This window comes from Poecilia reticulata, chromosome 16, assembly GCF_904066995.2.
Source record: "Poecilia reticulata chromosome 16, P_reticulata-male-v2, whole genome shotgun sequence".
NCBI classification, from domain to species: Eukaryota; Metazoa; Chordata; class Actinopteri; order Cyprinodontiformes; family Poeciliidae; genus Poecilia; species Poecilia reticulata.
Genome location: NC_088845.1, coordinates 26788666 through 26813550, shown reverse-complemented (window position 1 = coordinate 26813550; position 24885 = coordinate 26788666). Strand labels below are relative to the sequence as shown.

At 40.5% G+C, this 24885-nt stretch overlaps 1 protein-coding gene and 1 long non-coding RNA gene across 2 annotated transcripts in view; one reads left to right on the top strand and one right to left on the bottom strand.

Moving 5' to 3' along the window:
- LOC103478276 (uncharacterized) overlaps positions 1–24885 on the top strand; it is a 110129-nt gene that overhangs the window by 79919 nt on the left and 5325 nt on the right. Inside the window, exon 5 of the mRNA XM_081597354.1 lies at positions 5664–5748. Coding sequence (XP_081453480.1) covers positions 5664–5748 — 85 coding nt within the window. The remainder of the gene's footprint in view (positions 1–5663; positions 5749–24885) is intronic.
- LOC145547626 (uncharacterized) lies at positions 12827–19541 on the bottom strand. The gene is made up of 2 exons (XR_014083917.1): positions 19391–19541; positions 12827–15965 (listed from the first exon to the last, which is right to left on the bottom strand). It is a non-coding gene; the product is annotated as an uncharacterized LOC145547626 (long non-coding RNA).

Sequence of the window (24885 nt, the reverse complement as noted above, 5' to 3'; positions counted from 1 at the left end):
GGTAGCTGTACTATACAGTTTGAATTTTTTTTATATATACTTATTTTTTATTGAACATTTCTGAACACATACAGTGGAGAGGCATCAATACATTCATCTTTATATACAATGTTGATCAACCATGTCCATATTTAACTGGATATAAAAATGGCATCCTCCTTACATCTAAGGAGGATGTAACAACAACGTAACAACAAACGTACAGTTGGAATTTACATTGAAGATTTGATTCAGATAAGTCTGGATTTGGATTTTCTTTGCATTCATTTTATTGGTATGGAAAACAAGATTGAATTAACTGAAGCCCGAGCATACTGTACACACACACCTGCACACACATAATAAGAAGCAGAGACCGGTTGGAGATTTGTGTTGCCGATTTCTGATTACTACGTTTGGGAAACGCTTCTGTTTAAGAACCGTAAATGACAAACTTTTAATTTATCCTTTAAGCATAAATTTAGCTGTCATAAAACATTGAAATGTTCTTAAAATAGTTCCAAAGTTTATACAGTTATCTCTGTCTATATTACTAAAAATGTGGTAATACAATTATCAAACAGCAGTAGACATTACATTTTGCCAAATGCCACCATTAAGAATCATCACCCTGAAATATACATCAAATTGATCAGTGTTCCGGTTATTAGTAATCAAAGACAACTCTAAACAGGTGATTTTTAGCCTTCATAAAAACCACCTGTTTAGCAACCTGTTTCGCTGTTTTCTGGAAGTTTGTTCCAGATAAGAGGAATATAAAAACTGAATGTTGCTTCTCCAGGTTTGGTGAAAAGCCAAACTCTCCCTCTCTATGGAAACGTAGCAGCCTGTAGAAACCGCTGATATGACTCCAAGGAAAATACAATATCTTCCTCACCAATACTGAAAATGACTAATAGAGTCTTCCCATAGTGACGACTTCCACACTGAAGAGCGTTTTTTGCCAACATGACATTATCAGTTAGGCATATTGCATTCACTGATCTGAGAAATAAGTAGATAATGGCCAATTACATGACATTTTTTAATCAATTTTAACTGATTTCACATTATCTCATTTATGCTATAGAAGCATTAAACCACGTGACGCATGAGTCAGATTTTTTTTGGAAGGCATATAACCATAAATATGTCTCTTTGCCTTCGTGCTTTAATAGTCGGCTGTGAACAGAAGGGAAGACATATTGCTCCGCTTTTGAAGAGGAGATAAAAAATAAATACTCTCATGTGTCAGAGATAAATGGCTTGGGTTTTGGTGGGGTTGGGGCGGGATTTCTATTGTTTATCTCTTTGTCTGAGTCTAATACAGATAAATGCCTCTGGGCAAGTCTCGCGTGTGTTTGTGTTGACTGAATTAAAGTGAAAAAGTAGCAACAGTCTGTCTTGGCTAAATTGCTGACTGTCGGCGGGAGAAACTTAATCAGGCTCCCTCTGGCATCCGCTAAGTCAGGCAGAGAGAGAAGAAGAAACTTATCTTTTTATCAAAAAAAAAAAAAAAAAGATTAGTATGAGTCAAGGCGCTCTTTATCTCAGATTTCGTGGTTCTCTCTTAAAGACGTCTTTCAAGTGGAATTCCTTTGATATTTATAAGTACGGGCCACTAATTAAATCTGAATTATTTTAAACGTTTGTGCTCAGCTTAGATGGAAATCGTAAGGGAAAATTTAAAAGGCATGGCACTTAATCGACCTTTATGTGATCTGCATTAGTAACCACTCGCTCATCAGACCTCCGTCTCCCCTCAGACGAGGAGACTGCGTCACCGCCGCGCTTCGCCGCACCTGTTCGGCGCTGAACGGAGCCACGTACCGGCAGCTTTTGTACTCCGTTTTTGGCTGAGCCCACTCAGGAGTTGAAACCGGAGCTGCAAACGATGACGTCGGTCCTCTTTTGTCTTCTGTCTCTCCGCAGGGGGTGAGGGGTTCAGGAAAAGGGGGGAAAAAAAAAAAATTACAAAACTTAAGAGATTGGAATGACTGAGAGGAGAACAAAAATGCGTTCTTTGCTTGGAGGACAAACAACCTGGTTGTCTTTTCAGGACATGGAGTGGTTTTGTTCCAGTGGCTAATTACTTTTGTTTTCACTCATTCTCTTAGCTCCAGCTCAGGTGGGCATAATGATTCGCCTGGCCTGCTGGTTAGGTTATGATTATGGTTATTTAAAGCCAATTCAAACTCCAGTTGAGACGGACATGTCAGGCTTTTCCTGGAGCAGAGAACACATGCTTCCTGTGCTTCCTGTTTGCTGTCACGACGCAGTCAAAACTGCCACCTCGCAGAGGAAAAAGTGACACAATGTGTGTGAAGCTTAGTTTCTTTTAATTTTTTAGGTTTTATTTTTGTTCCTCTTGACACTAGTTACTCCCCCCCCCCCTCACCCGCCCCCACCACTTCATTCCCTGCAGGAGTCCACCAGGAACACCAGGAACGGCCGAAGCGTCGAAGTCCGTCGGCTTTATCTTCGATTGTAATTTCCAACAGATGGATCCGGAGGAAACAAATTCAATTTTATGCAAGGATTAAGAGATTTGTGGGATTTTACTGTTCAACTATGAGCCGCGATATGAAACTAGATGATCACTCTTAATACTGCTTAGCCACAGGATCTGCCTTTCCAGGGGGTTTAGGGGAGTTGTGGTGTTTATTGTTGTGATGAGTGGGAGGGGCGGGGGGGATCATTATGCGAATTATTTATGCTGCTATAACAATGAAAAACTGCCATTAGTAATATCTGCCAGTCCTCAAATCTTACAGCAGGATTTTGATTGTTCTTTTTTACATTGTACTGTTCTTCCCAGTGTTACCGATAACACCTACATACATATACCGAGGTTTTAAACTGCTAACTTTCCTGACATTCAGTTGCTCTGGGTTAAAGTGGCTTTAATGCAGGAGTGTCCAAAGTCGGTCCTCGAGGGCCGGCATCCTGCATGTTTTAGTTCTTTCCTTAATTTTACACACCTGCATCAAATGATGGCTCATTAGAAGGCCTAAGGAGAACACTGACTGCTGATGAGATTATTACTACCACTAGGGAGCGAACAAAAACATGCAGGATGCCGGCCCCCGAGGACCACCTTTGGACACCCCTGCTTTAATGAGATGCTATAAAGCAGTGGTCCCCAACCCCCGGTCCGTGGACCAATTGGTACCGGGATGCGCAAGAAGTAATTAAATATTTCCGTTTTATTTATCATTTAAGTCTGGAGGGTCTTTTATTTTGAAAAATCCTTTAACCGGATTCTCTCGGTTACTTGCACGTCTACATTGAGCCCACAAGCAACAAAATGAGTAAGAAAAAGTAAGAAACAGATCAGATACCTTTGGAAAGTTTCTTTGCGAAGGGGAAAAGGCCCAGAGAAGAGACAGGAGAATGGATTTATCCCGGACCGGTAGGTGAGTCCCACATTACAAGCCGCTCTGCGTAACATGCAGCGACCGGCTGCTAATGAGGCAATGAAGCTTCAAACTGCTTCGCCACGTAGAGACCAAGCAGGCTGTGCTCAAGCAGCACACCTCGTGTGTTATTGTCTCTCATCACTCCGTTGCAGAGAAACAAGCTCAGGGCTCCCGTTAGTCATTATTGTGAGTTAAAATTTTCACGAAAGTAAAATGTTCATTTTTGTGGCACATCTGTATCTTATTTTGAAGGAGTATGTAAACGTTACCATAGCGACCAGAGTCAGCGAGCGTTTGGGCAGTGGTCGAGAGGAGATGAGTAGAGCTTGTGAGTCTTAAGTCTGGTTTAGACAGAAAGATTTAAGAATTGCTGGCCGATTCTCCAAACCTCTGTGACCACAAAGTTGATAAAAGTCCAACAGGTTCGATCGGTTCGTGTGTCCAAGGCAGGAGCAACACGAACCGATTCCAGTCACAAACATCCTGATTCCAGAGGATAATCCAGTAAAACCCCCAACATAACGGGAATTTAGAATAACCAAACACGGATGATGATGATGTAGAAGCAATTGTGATAGTTTGTGGAGTCATTTGACTAAAAGACGTAACAAAAAGCAAAGGAGGTGGATAAAAGACGACGGGAGCAGCCGCTCTATTTGCTGCACTATGATTTGGAGGTGAATATGTTTTTTCATAGTTAACATTTTTAACTGAATAAACATAATAATATATAATAATGACCTTTACATATAATAATAAACATTTCCAGGTATCATCTCCGTTGCTCATATGTCAGCTGTTTGGGATTCCCCTCTGTTCTTACGCCTCCGCGCTTTCTGATTGGCTACCTGTCACATTCAACAGGTTGTATTGTAGTTCCCAGTCAGGGAAAACCCCACAGGCTGTCATAAAAGGGCCAAGACAACCCAAATCGGGCATATACAGGCTTTAGCAAGAACACCAACATACCCCCTCCCTCCACCCCGGGCCGCAATATAATTTTGGAAGTCTTGACCGGTCTGCGATAAGAAAAAGGTTGGGGACCACTGCTATAAGGAAAAAAAAATCAGGTTTTCCACTGTTGTTGGGAAAGTTTGAATCTCCTGCCTCTTTCTACCAATCGCCAATCATGTACTGGACGTAGTCTGCAGTTCCAACAAACTGATTCTAAGTAATTCATAATTAAATAATCTTTATTGATGTTTGATGTACCTACAAAATGTGATTAAAGTCCTCACATTATTTCCATACTTCTGAGTAGCATAGAAACCTATTAACTTGACCTACACAGGACAAGTGTAGGTCAGTGTATTATGAAATACATTATGATTATGTATTTCATAATCATAAATGGATAAAAATCCACCCTTTAATGAATAAGTATTTATTAAATTATTAGGTGGTTCTAAAAAATATAGCTGTTACGAAAAAGTGATTATCCCTCATACTTCCTAGGAATACAACAAAAGCTATTTCTATTTATTTTTACATTTTATTTTACATGCTTCTTTCTTTTTTCTTCTTTTTTTAACTGATCAAAGCATTAAGGAGGACTTTTATACATGTTGATCTTCATAAAACAGAACACAAATATTGAAAAATACCTACTTTGCTATATTAGAGGTTCTCTTAAAAGCTTTTCAAATCTTCTGTGGGAGGTGTATTTGTTACTTTTTGGTAAAAACATTCAATCAATATTGTGCTTTTTTTTCTTTTTTTTTTTACTTGGTGATGAGTTTACAGCAGGTATAAATATCCAATTTGTGCTATTTCAATCCTAAATCTAAAAGTATGTTAGCATTGTACAGGAAGTTAGCCTGTAATTGCTTCACTATGTTTATAGCATAGTATATATATTATGTTTATGGTATATATTGTTTATGCAGGTATCATATCAAAGCCATATTGTTGCTTTTAAGGCTTTGAAACTGTACAAAAATGAAACGGCATTCATAGGAAAAGGCCAGGCAGCAGAAATCTCCGACCATCCCGAGCGAAAATGTAATAAAACTGTTGCTGCAATCAAAATCACCTGATCTCAAGATTGATTAGGAGTAACGCGCAACCTCCTGAGTGTTAAATGAACGGATGCTGGCATAATTGTGAGCTAATGAGGTTTAAAAAGCCCAGATCGGTGTAGCTGTACTGTACGTATCTCTGTGATTTCTCCTCTCCTTCTCTCACTGTCTGTTGCTCTCCGTCTTTGCTCTGTTGCCATGGCATCTCAGCTCACCTCTCCAATCTGTTTTTGTGTTCCTATTAAAGGCTTCATCACCTGAACCCAAAGCGACAGCAGCAGCAGAAACACCAAAGGAAGCAGCCGAGCCTGAATCACCGGATGAAGTTTTTGGTAAGGATGTTAAAAACACGCCATCGGTAGGAATTTACATGCAGATTTTTAAAAAGTAATAATCTGCCTCAGTGGCATGAATTGGAGTTTTGTGCTTGATTTTAAATGTACTTTTTTAGAAGGATAGCTTTGACATGCTTTTATCAATTTGGCTCATTGCGATTTCGATCAAACAGTCACAATGTAAGATAAGGAAACGTAACTCAAAATATCGTCTTCTGGGCTTCCTGCCAGGAGAGGCAGTTATTAGTTGTACTAGGAGCACAGGAAGGTTCATTTGCATGTGTGAAAGAGCAGTTGTTGTCGATAAGGAATTTCTATTTAAAACAAGTTGACATTTTAAACTCACATCTTATACAAGCAATTAGCACAGTTACTATGGCTAGCGTTACTCGAGTCATGGACTCCCCGTCTAAATCCTTGAGAATATCGGTTCGTAACTTTTCCCCAAAGGTTGGCAACATTTCCCTATCAATCATGTTCCGCAACAGGCAAAAGAGGGAAACCCACCCAAAAATAAACGGTGCTGTCATACATTCAAGCCTTCCTTTCAAAGTACTTGTTAGTACTTGTTAGTTTCTGTGAAATATTTTTTGTAGTAAAAGTTCCCTTACCTGTTGTACAGTGATGTCATACCCCCACCAGCATGTTGGGACAAGCATGTGGTGGATGGAACAGCGTCAAACTACACAACAGTCTCCAATGATCTTAAATGGCTAACCGTTAGCTAAAAGCACCGGCGTACGTCCGACTAGGTTGCTAGCTTGGACACTTGTTAGCTTACAAGGATTTATTTACTTTTCTTCAAGTTTACATTCATATAATATCTTTCTATCACATTTAAGTGAACTGTTGCTGTTAACATTTATCATCTAGCTGCTGAAGTGTCGCTCTCTTTCACTCTTTATTAATCACCATGTGTTTAGTAGATTTTTTTTAGAAAATAGTTTTCTTTTTGACAGCGTTGTACTTATTTTTGCTTCCTCTGAATTTATTCTTAAACACATCACATCACCATATGTCAAGTGTCATGTATAAACGGTTGATTGGTTAGATGTACTCTTGACTGACCTTAATGCAAGCATATAATGCTTTTTTTTTTTCCTTCACCTTTTTTGTACTGGCTTTGGTGGTGAAGCCAGAGATGAGTTACTGGGATGTTGTTTAATGTCTTAGAGAAATGACAGAAACTTGGTTGGTGCTCCAATCATTATTGGAGTTGTCACTAATGTCATTAGAATGACATCATTTCCTGATATTCAGCCCTATTTGAACGGGGCACACTGTCAGGGCCAATCAGGCTTTAAAAAATCGTTTGGCAGCTGATTACTCTGCATTTCTAGAAAAGATGAAGGACTGAAGCCTGTTGCTAAGATAGAGAAAGCTGTAAATTCACCCTGACACAGCATCTTTTAGCGGTACCTTCACTCACCATCTGTTTTTTTTTTGTCACTTAGGCAGTTGTGACGGTTTCTGTTTCCACACACTGACTCAGAGACTGCTAATCAGACACTGTGACATTAGTCCACATGGAGTGAAGAGCTACTTTATTTCAGTGGGGAATGAAGCTCAGTCAGTTTTTTTCAAGCCTGGTCTTTCCTGAGATGAGAAAACAAAAATCGTCTGGGTGTTTGGTGAGCAGACTTTAGCCAGTTTAAACAGGTTTCCTGCTCGAACCACAGAAAGATGATGCATGATAGTGGACAGAGGTTAAAAAGGGCCTTTGTAATACTGCAGCTCAGCAGATGAGGGCAGAGTTTGGTGAAGCAGAAAGAAGACGTCTGCAGTTTGACTCCTAGCTGATGCATTTTAGAAGCCAAATAGTTTTATGTTTTGCATAAATGTCTAAAATTGGGTAAAAATTACTAGTACAAATTTGTTGAAATCTTTTTATCTGTACTTTTTTTAAGCTAAATCCTATTATGTAATTCATACAGAAAATATAATTAAAAAAATTACGTGGCACTTTTTTTTTTTACCTCTCTCCTAATGATGACATCATCTGAGGCTTCCTGTTAGAGCTTGTTAACTCTGATGATGGAGTCTTGAGTCGAGACTCTGTTTTCAAACACCACCAAGGGTGAAGGAAATTACTTTTTTCCCTCCTTTTATTTTTTTTTTTATTTTTAGTTCACATGCACGAGCCGGGAACCGAACAGAATTTATGAATTTGCGACGTTACGTTGCGATTGTATTATCTAAGCAAGTTCACCTGGGAAAAAGAAAGAAAACCTTCGAGACATGAATTACCTGCAAAGGTCAAGAGCCTGGGAATTAGAGGCTCGTTCTCACATCCACCGTCTGCCTCAGATGAATATTGTCACGACTTTCCGCTCTGATAAAAAGTCAAGTGTTCATCAAATGCACTTGATTAACCGTCGACCTGTTAGCAGAGGGGTTTTGGCTAGTCGCTGCGCTGATTACGCAGCTCCAAGAAGGAGAGACATCAGCAACGGAGCGCCTGACGGTGTGTGAGAAACACTTCAAACTAAAGCACAGCTGACAGCTCCTGAACTTCCTGGTGACTCCACTGACCTCGCTCGAGGTAAATGGTAAGGACAGCAAATCACGAGCGGTACGGTTATGTTCCAACGCAACACTATTAGAGACTTTACACTAATTTCCCTCTCGACTTTTGAGATTTAGGGCCCTAAATCTTCTATGGGTTAAGCTGTTACGCGGTAAATACAATAACAGATTATTTACACTGTTAAAGGCATTAACTGCGCTCCCTTTTAGATTAATAACCAATATGCAGCGGCAATTAATCTGGCTAATTGGATTGTGTTTATGTGTTGTGGGCTTTGCACGCTAAATCACAGCGGCGTCGGAATAAGCAAACATGGCTCTGTTCAAAATAATGACTTGTCACCACGCTGTCTTGTTGTGCTCAGTCATTATTAGCAGAGAGGTTCTGCAATGCAGTGCTTCTGTCTGATTGATCTGCTCTGTCCCTTCCTCCTGCAGTAATTAATGCCCCCATGTGCCCCTCTGCAGTCATCCGTTTGGTTTGATCAGTGAGGAAGAGACTCAAACAGACGCGGGTCATCGTTCAAAATGGAGCCGTTAGGCGTAAAAAAAGCATCGTCCGGGGGAAGGCATGAACTAACGTGGCTCCCGGATACATCGGCGTGAACGTAATCGAAACGTTCTGATTTATTTTATCCAGGTTTCTTTGTTTTTTTGGGGGGTTTTTCCACAGCTGTGCCTCCAGCAGCTTGGGATAAAAACCTGAACAAAGTAGGATGGAGTTTAATTAGGTGGTATCTTTAAAGTTGGCAAACAAAGGTGACCCAGGTGAAGCTCCTCAACATTCGGCTTTTAAAAAGTGACTTTTACCAAGCTTTACCTGCCCCTTAAAGACAAACCTGTTTGTTACTTAAACTGATTTTTCTGAGCTGGAGTTGAAAAGCAGCTTGTCATTGGCAGATGTTCAAAATAGGCTCCATGTTTATTGAGCGCCGTTTGCAAAAGATGCATACATCGAGTGTCTCTGGCAGATTTCTTACCTCTCTCAGGGGTAATCAATATATCAGGAGCAGAGATAATGTCACACTGTGTGAGAGATCACTCACACAGTGTTTTTCAGTGTTTTTCACCATTTACTCTGGTAAGCATAGTTTATTCTCCTAAAATGACAATATGATTTAGAATCCCATGTTTTCTCACTGATTAGCATGATTAGCTCAGTTCGGTTTACTAGCTGTAATCTCCAGTTATTTTTTGTTCCATCCATTCAAAAACCAACTTTTTTTTGTTAGTATTACAGAATTGTTGTCATGTATAAATAATTGACTGGTTGGATGCACTCTTGACTGACCTTAATCAGAGTTTATGCTAAATGTTTGACGGTTCTTTTAACAAAGCCAGCACCAGTCAATGCTGAGGGCAAAGTGAAGCCGAAGTCACAACGTTAGCCTCATTGCGATTCTTCTGTTTGTTCTTACATATCATTTATTAGGATCTGTTAATAGTTTTGTTTCATTAGGTCAACTCGATTCACAGGGAGCTATTACCACCAGTCCATTTCCAGTTCTTTATAACCACTGGGTTAGCTGCCTTTATTGGAGTGTCTTTGCTTGTCATCAGAAGGAATCGTAACTCATCTCGGCACATCCAGCATTTCTGGATTTCTCCACGGCGCACTACTCCCTGTTTGCTGTGCTCTTTCAGTGAAGGGCAAACGCCTCCTTCTGCTGGGCGACTGTTAAAAGCCTATTATGAATTCATTACCTTGCGCGGGCCGCAACGGGCCCAGCGACACAAACCCAGACCTCTGCCTTTTCTGGTCCTGGCTCGGTCTGCTCTGCCATTATCGCCAGCTGCAGTGGGAAGAGACCGATCACAGATGGAGAAGCAAACCTCAGATGGACAGAAAACAGTGGAGCAGACTTTGGTTCGGTTGTCTCGCCAAGCGTCGCATTGCCACAAAGATCATTTTACGTTTAGATCACATTTCCTGGGCATATCTCTGTGGAGGATGGTGTGAAGTGTTGGCAGGCATGGACATATGCAGCCTGTTCATGTCCAAGATTGAGTCATACACACCGATATAGAGTGTAAGCAAGAAATCTGCTTATTTTAAGATTTTCACAATACCACCAATACTGCTAACCTGGTTGCGGTATTTCTTTTCTAACATAACACTGCTGAGATATTTCTATGTTTTTTTTATGGAGCTGCACAATATATGTCGAATGCAGTATCAGTGTGTATAATATCTATATTGCAAAAGACTGTTGGGAATACAATAAGTTTATTTTAAGTATGATCGAGTTGTACTGTTCATGCTTTTGCAGTATTTAGCTAGTTGGACAGTCTCAACACACCAGATGCTCTGACTGGACACAAGTGAAATTACCAAAAATACTAAAAAATGCATCTCATAGGTAATAACAGGTTAGAATAAAAAGGAAATAAAAAAGGCATGTGTTCCACCTGATATGGTCATTGCAACATTTATCAATTTTATCGCCATCACCAGATTTTTTTAACATTGCGTAGGCGCACTTTTTTGTGTATTTCTTCATCCTCAGAACGGCCAGGTGTTGCAGTATTAGTTTTCTGTTTTACATGCAGGCAGAACTGTTTGTTTCATCCGACAGAGGGCTTCCAACATTCGGTTTGCGTTTGTCAAACATGACTTTCCGTTGTCGTTTGTTCTACAAAGACTTTTTCTTCTGCCATTTTAGCCCCGTTGGCACACCACCAAATGGTTTCTTGTCCCAGACTTTTCACCCGTGTATGTCTGCTTGGCTTATTTTAATAGCACTCTCCTTTCCTGCCTTGTCAAGGGCTTTGCTTGATTGGTCTGCAGTGATCCATGCTCCATTTTAATTGGTGTATAAAACTCTGTTAGATATTTATTTGTTAAGAAAATGTTGAGAACTGTGTATTGTTTTCCTTCTACATTGCATTTGTATGTCCAATCCAATAAAGTACATTCACAATTGTGTTTATGACCAAAAAAAAAAAGTGTTTAAGATTGAAAGGGTTGCTATAAATCCTTAACGCTTGTAAGGATTTTGAGAAATCCAAACCTTTTAAATATCACATTTTCTCTGCCACTTACAAGATTTGTATTTGGTAAAGAACTTTCAGCTGTTGAGTATTGTGTGCAACATGATTGCTTTTTTTTCCTGAAGCCTTTATCTTCAGGAAAAAAGAAGATAGTTTCCCTAATTAACTCCAAAGAGTAGTTACTTTGCAGTTAATTTCATTTTTGTCTTCAGTTTCTTTTAATACCCTTGCGTACAAAAGGGGGAGAGAAAAAAAATCAACAATATCTCCTATCCAAAAGGAAATACACGAATATAAACATGTTCACCAAGAAATGATATATATTCAAGAAGTTTCACTGTTCTCATCTCCGAGGCCTGAACACTGTTTCTAAAACCCATTTTCTTGCTTCAAACCACAGTGTTTTTCTCAAATTGTACATGTTTTAAACCCATTACTGGATCGGCTTCATCTTACCTGCCATCCATTTAAAGTTGCTCTCTCAAGCAAACTGTTAAAAAACATGTATCGAGTGGAAGACTGAGTCTGTGATTTTCTTTGAGCTACGCTAAACTAAAGATTGGATATTCACATGCACATCTTTGTGATGTTTTGGAAATCGGGAGGAAATGATGCTGCAACACAGCACCGATATTTCAGAATGAATCTTCTGTGCTGATATGGACCTTAGACTGTGAAAAGCTAAAAGCATCAAACTGCTTTTTTTATGAAGTAAAGATGACTTGACACTGTAGAGATGGATTTATTGTACTGTAAGTCGATGAGGAGACACAGAACAGATGCACATCTTTGACACAGGCTCACAAACTAAGGCAGGGAATAGCCTAAATCACCTTTTTATCCAGCCTCTAACTATATTGTTCTTGGTTTTTGGTGTTTCCTTCTGCGGTCTTCACTGGTTATATTTACTGTAAATTGGATGTTTATAATGCTTGTAAAAAAAAAATACACACTTTGATTTAAAAAGTGAGAAGGAGTTTAGTGAAACCTAAGATAAGCTGCTATGAAAACTGATCTTTACTCAGGCTACATTAAGACTTCACTATCTTAATCCTGCCTTAGTTTCCCTAAAGCATTTGTTGCATAGTTAAATATATTGAGATGTATAGAAACATGCAGCTTATATTCATTGATTCGTTTTGGTCAAGCTGCTAAGTCTGAAGTGGAGAACCGCTGCCCAGCTCCTTCAGACTAGCCAGCATCAATTAGCAAACACCTAGTGGAACTGCCAGGCATCACCTGAGCTCATTATACGAGCTACTTCACAATGCAACACTGGCAGAAACGTTGTTAAAGGGTTAATAGCGGCGCGATGTTGAGATGACTTCCCAAAGCCGGAGTTTCAGAATGAGTTCTTAAAAAGACAGAGGCCCAATTTCAAGATATTAAATTACATATACAGAATTTTATAACAACTGAAGGTAACATAGTTATTTGATTGTGCTATAAGGTGCCAGTATGTGGCTGGAAAACACATAATACTACCTCTTTAAAATTATTTAACCTGAGATTAAAACTATGCACCATAGATTCAACATTATTACCCCCCGCCCCCATATACCACTGGCATACTTTTAGTCAGGCACAAATGACGAAGGTAACTCTCTTCCTTTTTTTTTTCCCAAGCTTAGATTCAGTGACATCAGAGCAGCCGATGACGGCCAGCCAGTTGCTGATGTGGCCACAAACATAACTTAATAAGATCATCCTCTCTTTCCCCCCCCCAAACCTCAGCTGAGCTCAGTCCAGACCAACTTTAGCTCCTATCAGTGAAACGAGTGGAAACTGGCCTGAGCCCGTAATCACTTATTTTAAGCTCAATGTGTTTCCCCACCATAATTGCATTTGGGCGCTACTGGCTACTCTTGAAATATTAGGGTTTGAACAAGCTGCAGCACATCGCATCAATCCGCTCCCAGCCTGGTCGGTTCAGTCGGAGGGCTTCTCCTCACGGGCCGATGGGGAGCGGGGAGCGGGGCGGGGGCTCCTCCTGCGCTCACCCACTTCCATGTTTGCTCGTTAGTTGCACTGTAGAGGAGTCTGTGAAAGAGATCAAGCCATAATGAGAGCAGATTGAAAACCTATTCTTTGGAAATGTAATTTCCCCCCAGCATATGGAGCATATGGAGTTGGAGCTGAATTCTGTGAGACGGATTTTCTTTCACCGATTTGAAGCCTGCGCGGCTGCTGCTGTGCTCTTCAGCCATCATTCTGACTCTCTTTGTCCTCCTCGTTTTGTTTTTTATTTATTTAACAATGTGGTTAAAAATAGTCTTAAAAAGGAGGTGTTGTTGTTTATTCTTTTGTTTGGTTAGTTTTGGCCTCATCAGCACAACAATACAGTAACTTCATATAAAAAAAAAAAGTCAAATATCTTACTTTTCTCTTTTTCTGAAGCGGTGTCACTTTGTTCTTCCACTCAGCATTCTGCATCATGCAGGAATACGCAGTAGAATATAATACATTGGAAAATACAGTGGAACATATTTTGTCTTTAGCGACACAGCTCTCTCTGTAATTTCTAGAAATCCGTTATTACAGTAAAATGTTCTCGATTTTAGGACATATATATAGTAGTATCAGTACTAGCGACATTACACAGCGATACACACATCTGCATGATATCGCTTACATTTCAGAAATGAGGACAAAATGTGTACAGATTTCCTCTTGTAATCACAGCATTTGAGATGTTAGCATTAGAGATGTTAGCATTTGAGATGTTAGCATTAGAGATGTTTCAACAACCTGAACGATCAATCGTGACGAATCAGAAAAGTCTGTATTCCCAGACTTTTCTAAGTCTGGGAATACAGACTTAGAAAAGGTTGTTTGCTGAAAGAACAATAAACTCAGAGCCGTAATTAAGCCAAAACTGTACAAAAAAATGTGTACATTTTGCATTTAACATATTAAAATAAACTGTTTGTGGATATGTTCTACCCAAACCTCCTCAAGTGGGATAATTTTAGCTTCATCCACTTCAAATGCTGTAAGACAAAAAATAAAACAAACCTATTTTTTAGGTGCCCCCTGCTATCTAATTACTAATTAGTTAATCCAAAAAAAGTCGACAAAAAGAGTTTGATTTTTAATATTGCATAAAAAGGGCTTAAAAGAAAAACCAGCAGGATGTGACTACACTTTTTTTATCTAATTAATTGTCATAGTAATCAATAGATTAATTGATAACTAAAATAATCATTAGTTGCAGCCTGATAGTCTTTCTGTGACAACTTTTCCACCAAAGAGCAAAGCAACGTGTTAGCAGTCAGGAAATGGATCGGATTTCTCTACTTTACGACTCGGCCGACCACTGACCCGGTCGGCTCTCGCATTGACCAGGACAATTCCAGTCGCGGGCAACTTTATTTTCATCCAAATGTATTTTTGTGAATGGGATTGAACCCCAGGAACTGTGCGCGGAGCCCAGGATTTGGAGGGGGGGGGAACTGTATGAGTTTAATCATTCATACAGAAGTGCAGTGGCTCAGTTATTTGTCTCCGTGGCGGAGACCGACTCGAGCCGGTACCGGCCCCTGGCACTGCCAACAACAAGCGTCTCCCCTCCGCCGCCGCCGCCCCCCAATTCAAAAGCTCTGATTGTTGAAGGGAAGCATCCATCACTGGAGCAGTGTTCTTTGCTTTAACACCATTGTTCAGATCCTCTGGGGTTTTTGTTTTTTTTTATTTTTCTGCCCCCTCTCTCATCTTGCTTTCCCTCTGTCTGTGATCATCGCTTGTCTTTCGGTTTTTCTTCCAGACTTTAGGTTCTCTTCTCAGAGACGAATGAACAAACTGACAAGTGCGACAGCCGTACCGCCGGGCGTTCGTACGTATCGGGTTTTTCTTCGTGTTTGAGCGCCCCGGTGGAAGAGAGAGGGGTGCTTCAGTGTGTGACCCTGAGCTCAGGAGAGCACGTCATCCGGTCTTGACCATCTGGCAGGACAATCGTGGTGTGTGAGTTGGCAGCTGGGTCTGTTGCAGCGAGAGTCCGAGGGGAGGGGACAGTGAGTAACCAAGAGAGCCTGTGCAGAGCTGATACCACCCATATGTTGGGCAAGATGTCCTGGAGAGCTTCTCTTCTGATCGGAAAACAGAAGAATGGAAGAATCTGTGCAAAATCAACACGCTCTAATTTGTTTCGTCTCTCATACACACAGGCAAAAAACTCAACTAAACACTTTGGAAACAAAATGTTCACAATCTCCACTCAGTCCGACTCTAAGGTAGAGTTTATTTTGCTCATTTAAAAAATGCTAATATTTCAGTCTCCAAATGTGCAAAGCTTGTAACAATGAGATGTGAAGCAGCAATTTCATTAAAAAAAAGAGGTGATTCTGCTAAATGCCACATTTTGTATGTTTTTACTTGTATTTCCTTTTCAAAATCCTCGCATCATTTGTTCTTTGAGTTTCATTTGTCACATAAAATCCACGTGCGCAGCAAGATACAGATGATACTTTAGTAGTTCTCTGCATGTGCACAACCACAGATGTTCCCAGCTTATGATTTAATAAAAATAAAAAAAAAACATTTAAAAAAAAGCAATGCAAAATGCAGTCCTGCTTCTCTCCACTAACTTTTACACACTCCTCCTTCAGAACCTGGTAACAGATGGATGGATTTTATTTGGTAAGACATCTTACCTGTGAAATGCAGCTTATTTCATGTAGCCATGAAAGTTTTCTGTTTGTCTGAAACACACATCCAGATCATGTTTTCATTATTAGGGCTTTAAATAATTTGACTACTAAATAATTTGACTACTGAAACTCAACTAAATAAGTTGAGTTTTCCACTTTGTTTGATCTCCCTTCGTTAATCGCAGCATCAAGGGGTTAAATGAGTCAAATCACTTGCAGCTGGACTTTTTTTTCCTCCTTTTTTCCAGTTGAATCTCCATCCGTTTAAAGGAGCAGTCTGTGTATTTTTATTTAACGTGAGAAACGCTAAAAAGCCTTTTCTCTTTCGACTAATTCAACACGAGCCTTGAGTTTAATGTCTATCCACTAGGCCTTCACAGGTTTTGTGTGGTGAGTTTAATTCGATCTCATGCGATCTCAGTTGCTTTGACTCGAACCTTTGCGACGACGCCAGCGGAGGAGCTGCGGTTCATTCGGCTCTTACTTTTCGTGCTGCTGGTCACGGCAGACCGGTTTCCAAAGAAGACGCCTGGGCCGAACCCCGGAGCTCATTCTGAAACCCTTTACATCAGCCTTTAATAGAAATATCTGTCTGAGTTACGTTGTATTATCTGTTAATTACGCCCCGGACGATTGCTGTATTTTTCGATACAAAGCTATTAGCGGCAGATAAATGCTTGCCAACCTGAGTTAATCGTTCTCTAATCATTCTGGCTCTGAAAACAGTTCTCTCAAACAAAAGGCGTTTCGCTGTGCGCAGATGGAGGTTTGCCTACATTTAAAGAAGATGTACATTTAGGGAAAGAGAACTTCTCATATTTATGTATACTTATGCCAAGCAAAAGCATAAATGTACATAAGTAGATTGTGCTGCTGAGTTGGAAAGTGCTGGTGGTGAGTTTAGCAAAATAGAGGGAAAAGGGCAACATGCTGGGCTGATACTGTTATACCCAGAGCTCCCCCCATGGCTTTTTCTTTCAATCTTCTATATAAAGAAATAGTCAAATTATGTGTTTCACCAATTACATCTCAGATCACACAGGTCAGACTCGAGACGGCAACAACCTTGACTTTCACCATCAGGGGTCTCTTCAGCCAATTAAAGGATACGGTTTCATTTGTTTTTGTCGCAACACAAGCACAAAATATCCAATCGCACATTGATGAACAGCTTCGTGGTAGCGATTGTTCGCAGACATTATATTTCTGTCAGGAAATTAATTTTCCAGTTGATTGGACTGTCACCGTCTTACTAGCCCAGACATGATTTACTATTTTACTGACCTAGACGTGGTGCATCAAGGAGAACGGTGATCATGAAAATCACAGGAAATTGCGGTACCACACTACGACAGTGTTGCAATTTCTAGTTTCCCCAACGTTCTGACATTGCTCGATTTAGCAGGCGCAGTAAGGGAGCGAGTATCAGAATGACCCGTTCTTTGCGCCGCGTCTCAGTCAGGAAACGTCAGAGTTTCATCACTCGGTCGAAGCCTTTGACGCAACCGTCCAACAGCCGCTGCGCTCCTGGACATTAGTCATGTTGAAATGTGTGTTTGAATGTGTTTAGACCGCTCACGTCTCCCTGGGTGGGGAAAAAAAACAAAAACTCTCCGAGCATTACAGCCCTGACATGGACTGGCAACGTCCTGCTGTCCTGTTGCCGTGCCAACTGCCAGTCAACTTTTCATGCTTCACCAACACGTCCAGTCATGGAAAAATTTTCTGACTAAACATTCAGTTTGCTATAGACATAAATATATGTCTTTTGATTTCCAGTCTGACATGAAAGTTTTATTTTGATCAGATCCACAGTAAAGCTCAGTTCAAAGATAGATGGGAACTAGAGCTGAAACCACAGGTTTTGATGATCAGTTCCATTATTTTTATTTTTGTTTTTGTCTTTCATGCTGCTAATTAAACACAACCGCATTGAGACTTCTGTGAATGTTTTATGTCCCCAAAGCATCAATGACTTTAAAAACTGAATAAAATCCAACACAACTTCAGACGCTTTGAAATCAATCAGATATGCATTTGAATTAGTTTCACATATTCACATTCCTAAAATAATGGCCTGGAGTAATTTTTTTATAGCTAACTCACCACTTCTTTTTTGCTAAAAAAAACAGGCTATTATTTTAGGAAGGTGACGTTACGGAAGAGGTACAGATTGGATGTTTTTTTCTTTTTTTGGGCGGTGAAAAAATGGGAATTGGGCCGTTCAGACTGCGGTGAAAGAATCAGATAAAGGTCACATCTGCGCAAAAAAAAGTGACTTTGGTTGGCATTTGACCGCTGTGTGAGCGTAGCTTCGTTGATAGAGGAGGACCAGTAGAAAACCTGCAGGCTCTACATGGACACTGCCTCCAGTTTCAACCTACAGCATTGGGTTACACGTTGTTACTTTGAAAAATACGATGATGCAACAGAGTGAGAAACATTTCCCCCTTTAATATTTTTCAAAACACATGAAATTGTTCAATCTGAACTCAAACCTGGAGATCCACCAATCAGACTCTTTCTGCCCACTTTCAAAATTCTTCTTTCTTTGGTTCTTTTTTCAGTCTGACCTTCTGATTTGTCTTTTTGGTCAAACATTTTTTTTTTAAATTTGTATAAAACTCCAAGTTAAATAGATAAAATAGAAATTGTTATATTGTGTATCTAGTTCCTTAACAGAGGTCAGAGTTTTTAAGCAGATTGCAGGACTGTCCGTGCAGATGCATTAACTTACACTAAGTTTTTCTGCTGATTCCTGATCTCCAGCTCTGACAGGTTCAAGCCCTTTACCTCACAGCTACTCTAAAATCGCTCTGCAATTACAAACTTTGTGCGTTCTTCCCCCTCGGTAGAGAACTGCTTATAGATTGAAAAACATTCTGTAGGTTAGAAGCTGTGAATTGTTACGCTGACGCTTACATTGATTGTTTTGTCTGAATGTGGGTGATTTGGTGCGCGGCGCAGCGTCGGTGTGATTGTCTGATTAGATAATTGCTCAAACGGACAGAAGCATTGCTGCTCGCATCACAGAAATTACTGAAGGAAAGCTTTTCCTCTGTCTTTTTACTTGATGCCTGCCCATCTCAGCTTTGTTTGTCTGAGTCTTTTGAAAATTATTCTCACAGAAAAGTCAAAGATAATAAAAAGTCCGTCAGAGTGATGCAGCACTCTGACATAAAAAATGGAAACTCGGTTATCGAATCATAAGTTAGACCCAAGTAAGCCGTCTTTTACAATCTTGATTATAGTTCCCACAGAGGGGGGAGTAAAAAAAAAAATCTTCGGTCAAGAATTCACTGCCGTCTGTAGGGACAACAAATCCCTTTCATTGGCTCTGCGAAATGCCTGGCTTGGGATTTCATTGTGTTCCGGGAAGCTACCGTCACTTTAATGATACAGCTGCCTGCAACACGCTCCAAAAACACACGACCTGGAGAAGAGCTGCTTTATAACTTCTCAGCGTTCAGTCTCACCTCATGAAGTAAAGTTCACAGTTCACAGGTCGTGATCATTCTCTGGGCGGCTGCACACGGCTTCTGCTGTCGTCCTTATCTCTTCTTGTAAAATCTCTGGGGGACAAACATCCTGAATGCCAGTCGGGGTGTCAGAGACAGAGAGCGTCTTTTTTACCACCCCGGAGCTTGTGGGTTGCTTCAGATTGGCCATGAATGCAGAGGCAGGGGGATGCTTGCCCTCAGGTGGGAGGCTTGATATCGGGCCACATAGCGATGGAGGGTTTTTTCAGAGGACTGCTTCCCGTGCCTCTGTCTCCTCACAGTCCTTGTTGTTGTTCCAGATGCTTGGCTCTGCATCCAGGGAGAGGAGGAAAAATGAGCAGCTTGAGGCCCACTTTCTGCATACCACCTTCCTTCTGCATGCGGATTTTTCTCCTTTGTTTCTACTCTGAGCAGTTCAAACGGGCTGCTTGTGCTAGCATGCGCCAGTTCTTGTCAGCGAACGCTAGACATAATGATGGGTTCGTCAAGAGGACGGTCAGCTGGTGTGTGTCTCCTGAAATATCTCGCAATGCTTTCTATAAAATTGAAATAAAATCAAATTTTATTTATCCTCTGAATGGCAGACGGTGACAATATAATTATTTTCAATTTTAAATCGGGAATGAAATGTGTTTTTGTTCAGTTTAACAAGCCACACAAGGTTAGTTACTAAATTCAAGCAATTCCTTTAAAGCTGCAGAATGTAACTTTTACAAAATAATGTTTTTTTTCTAATATTTATTAGAAAAAAACCCATGTTGTGATAGTATAATATGAAAAATCTCTCTTCACCTAGCACTACTACCAGTAGGAGGGGCTTAGTGCTGTCAGTCATCCTCGGGTACACGCTACTAAATTTGCTAATGGCAGAAAAACAACTTTTGGTCACAGGAAAACTGTTTACGTGCCGTCATCTGTGGCTATGCTAACTAGCCTTAGCATTCGTGGCAGGCTACGTAATGGAGCAAGAGGTAAGGTGTGAGCACAAGGGTGATTGACAGCACTAAGACCCTCCCCCTTGTTCTGATTGGTTGTTTCTGACAGAGCAATATATTTCTGCAGTCAGCACTCAAAGAAGGCAGAGGAGCTTGATTTTTTTTTTTCATCGATTATTTGTCATATTAAACTGTCACAACATGATCATTTTAACAAATTGGTACAAAATGTTATTTTTTTTTAATAAAAGTTACATACTGCAGCTTTAATAGAACCTGTCTGGCAATGTGAAGAAGACTAAAATGTCACAAAATGAGCACAAGAAGTGAAAAGTGAAACATTTTAGTTAAGATGTGCAACCTGCTGCATCTGCTGTAGAACAAACAGCAGCCAAGCCAGGAAGTTGGTAGTTTGATAAGTGGGCGCTGGCTAGTTTCAAGACTTTTTAAACTTTTCATCATAAAAGGATTTTTTTTTCTCTTGCAAAGAAACACTTGAAGGAGATAGTCTGGCTGTCTAGTCTTCAAGTTCAGCCACATCAATGCGTTGCCATGGGGATGGTTTCCTCACAGTGAAGTGCACTGTGCACTTCTCCTTCTCCTGAAATACCAGTACATTCAAATTTGTGGCTGTCACATGACACAATGTGAAAAAGCTCCAAGGGTTATATATGCTTTTACATATTTTTTTCCAGGGTTTCGTCATAAAATTCTGACCTTCCTGCCTCGTCTGTGGGCCAAATCCCCTGCTCACCCAGTGAGAAAACAGTCCTTGAGAAGCTCCATGAATAAATCAGATTTTTTTATACAGAAACCTACAAAGTGCAGTGGGCAAACCCTCACGGGGATTCCTGCTCGTCTCAGCTGCGCTACGTGGAGATGTGCCGAATAATTGGCCCTAGGTTTTGCTTACAGGTTCCATTTCCGTTTCTGTTTCCTTCTGTCATGAGTAGAAACTGGGGTTAAAAACAGAACCGGAGGACGGTCCCCTCGAAGGGTCTGCAACGTTTAACTGCAGGACGCAACGATGAGTGGCACCAAATTACTGTGTCTGTGAGTAACGATTAATGAAGTATGTCAGTTTTTTTTTGTTTTTTTTAAGTTCTGTTAGCAGCTGACTGATTCTGATTCTCGGTTTGATCAAGACAGCTGCTGCTATGTCGAGGGGAAGACCTCAATCGTGGATGAAAGATGTCTGCGACTAATTGTATTAACGTCTACAGACGGAGTCTTGAATACAATGACCAAAAGAGTGGACTTTCATTTAAAGTATGGGTGCCGCTTGAGAGACAAAATATGTGGAATTGACACCAACCAAGTCATTGGTTGTCATTATTGAAGATATACAGGATTTGCACAAGCAAAAACCAATTTGAACAGAGTATAAACTACTGTAGTCTTTGGATATCCACTGACCTACAATTCAAAACCATTCCCTTCAGTCATATTTAGTACAAACACAACTCAAACTAATACGAACGAAAGAAACTAATAACAGTTCAAGTCGGATTCCTATCATGAACACTCTATTCGTTTGGAAGTTGTCTGTCTGAAGTCGCCAGCCTAAGCTAACCTTTACTGACTTGTCTTGAGATTTTATGTGACGTATCCTCAAATTCAATTATATAATTATGGAAAACGGGGCCTCAGCCTATTAAATAGTTCAGCCTCTCTGAATCAGTAGCCTGTTTTACAATGTGATTATTCATAAATCATGAGCTTTGAGTTTCCAAAAATATGTGTGGCATGATGTGAGAACTACTCATAAAGATTGTCATAAATTTCCCCCCCTACGTTTTGTTAACCAAGGGAATGCTGGATGTTGAGATGGGATATCTGACCTTCTTAACTCCCTCATCAGAAATGACTTTTGAGATTTGTTAATCCTTTTAAATGCTGCTATTAGCCAGTCAGATACACCATATGTTTTCACTTCATTGCTTTCTCAGCAGGCCGACTTCTTCTCCCATTGCCCCGTCTTTCCTTTAAAAAAAAAACACACATGGATGACCATAAATCGCCTTAATCCTGCAAAAAGACTGTGAGCTGAATCAGTTCCCGTCTGTGTTGACATTTATTTTTCAGATTTTCTTTTGAATTTAGACTGGGCAATTTTAATACATAAACCATTTCAATGTAGTTCTTTCTGCAGGAAGTTGAGCCTCAAACTTCATATCAACTCTAACCAATGACCCTGCTCATCCTGAAGGGACGTACAGCATGCGGTTTTCTCTTCGCCGTCAGTCTTTGTCATTCTAATTCAGGGGTGGGCAACTCTGGACCTCGAGGGCCGGACTCCTGCAACTTTTAGATGTGTCTCAATTTCAACACACCTGAGTCAAATAATGAGGACGTTAGCAGGACTCAGGAGAACATGACTGCACTGAGGAGGGGATTCAGTTATTGGATTCAAGTGTGTTGGACCAGGGAGACATCTAAGAGTTGCAGGACACCGGCCCTCGAGGACCCGGATTGTCCACCCCTGTTCTAATTGCTGTATTTAAAGTTTGTATGGTGAGAGAAAGAAAGTCCACATCTGCAGGCCAGCGCTGCCAAACGACTTAAATGCGATCATTGGAGCATATTGTAGAAAGTCCTGTAAGATTTTACTTCCTTGAACATCTTGTTCTTCAACGATCATTGAGTGGAATAAAGTATATGATGACATACATTAATTTCATTTCTGTGGACAAGTTGTCATAGAGACGTTTGTCTTTTACGCATGGATAAATTCAGTTAGGAGGTTTTATACATCTGTCACATCGCTACTCCCTTGAAGCCAACCAGCTAAAGCCATTTAGCATTATCACACTATGAGCATTGTCTTTTTACTTAATGCATAACTGAGGTTTAAATCAGTTAACATGATTAATGCTTTATGTCTTTATGTCGACATTGTGTAAGTAAGGAGGACACTCTAGAAGATGGGGAAATTGGGTAGAATAATGGAGATTATTCCTTTCTGCTGCCCACGTTTCTCACTGTCAGCTGCTGAAAGGGTCCAACGACCCTTTGACCCTGAGCTGCGTCTCCAGTCTCTGAGCTTTCGATCGCCTATTACTATAGCCTCCCAGCTACAGAGCTGAATTAAAAAGTAAAGTAAAGGAGCTACAGTGACAGGTACCCTCCAAAGAACGCAGTTCTGTACTTTGCAAACATATTTCTATATGAAATTTATTAGAGCTCAGTGAGTATCATGAAAAAATATTGTTCATCACCTGAATATGGGAACTGAGACAAGGCCATGCACCTAAACTGAGAGGCAAGAGAAAGAGAGCACTAACCAAAGACACAGAGAGAAATCCTGGAGGAGCTACTAGTCAAGGACTCTTCTAGTTTAGCATTTAGTGGAATAGTTTTGAAAGAAAGCTGTAGAAGTCCAGTTTGCAGTTTGCCACAAGTTTGCCAAATTTGGCGCATTTACCCAAAACTGAGACCGCCTGCCCACCAAGGAAGATCACAGCATAGTAATTGTACTTGTTCACAGTTAGTCATTAATTCTATTTAATAATGCCAGATCACGTCATGAGCTGTTTGTCTACTTTTAGCTCCGTCTTAAGCTAGACGAGGTTTATAGTTGACGTGTTGAGTGGGCCGTGAGGATTGCGCATGCCAGTAAAGCTGTCCTCACCCCTACATGTTAACTTCAGGCAGTGATGCAGCGCCTGAGTCTTTGTGACTCCACACGACTAGATTCGGCCTTTACTCTCCTGTGAGTAGCAGCAGGTGTAACTCTCTCACTCCTGGAACAAATAATGAAGGAACTGGTATGCCAAATAGCCCGAGAGCCTCAGGCCCTTCACCTGATGCCCCGCAGAACTCCAGTCACCGCTGAATAAAAGGTTTACCCCTATCTTGGCTGTCAGGGGGAAATTACTACCCTTATAGGACTGACCTTGGTAAGGAAATGCATACATGGTAAAGAACATTTTCAAGTTATTTTTTCATTAGTAGTGTTCTGTTGAATAATGTAGAAATGTTCAAATAGTTCTTCACCAGCTATTAAACATATTTTGTTTGCATTACATTGTTACATTGACTGCGGCGATCAATTGCCGCAGTCAATTGATTATTAAATTGAAAGCAACGGGGGAAAATCTGACTCGTTTAAGCATTTGTCTTTGTCCACCCCACTCGCCAGGCTAAATCCTCTGGGTAACCACTGAGCATAATGTTTTCAAGCTGTTGAAGGATTCACATGACAGAATTTGGAAAATAATGCCAGGAGTCTTGGGAGACACTCAGCAAAACAATCAATCTAAGGGCCTTAATAACAGCTATTTTTCACTTTTTAATCTGCTGTCCTCCATCAGTGCTCAGCAGACGGTAATCTTGTGGTTTCGTTAAATATTTTGTTACCTAAAATGGCAATCTAATTCGCTCAGCCATTACCGAGGCAGGGATCAACCATTACGTCACTCCCCGACACGTGTAAAGGTAACTTGTTCGGATGCGAGCGCTCCTTACGAACGTGACCTTTTGTGAGGCCAAACACAACCTGTTCTCACCTGCTCAGCGCCAGGCCGAACCATTACA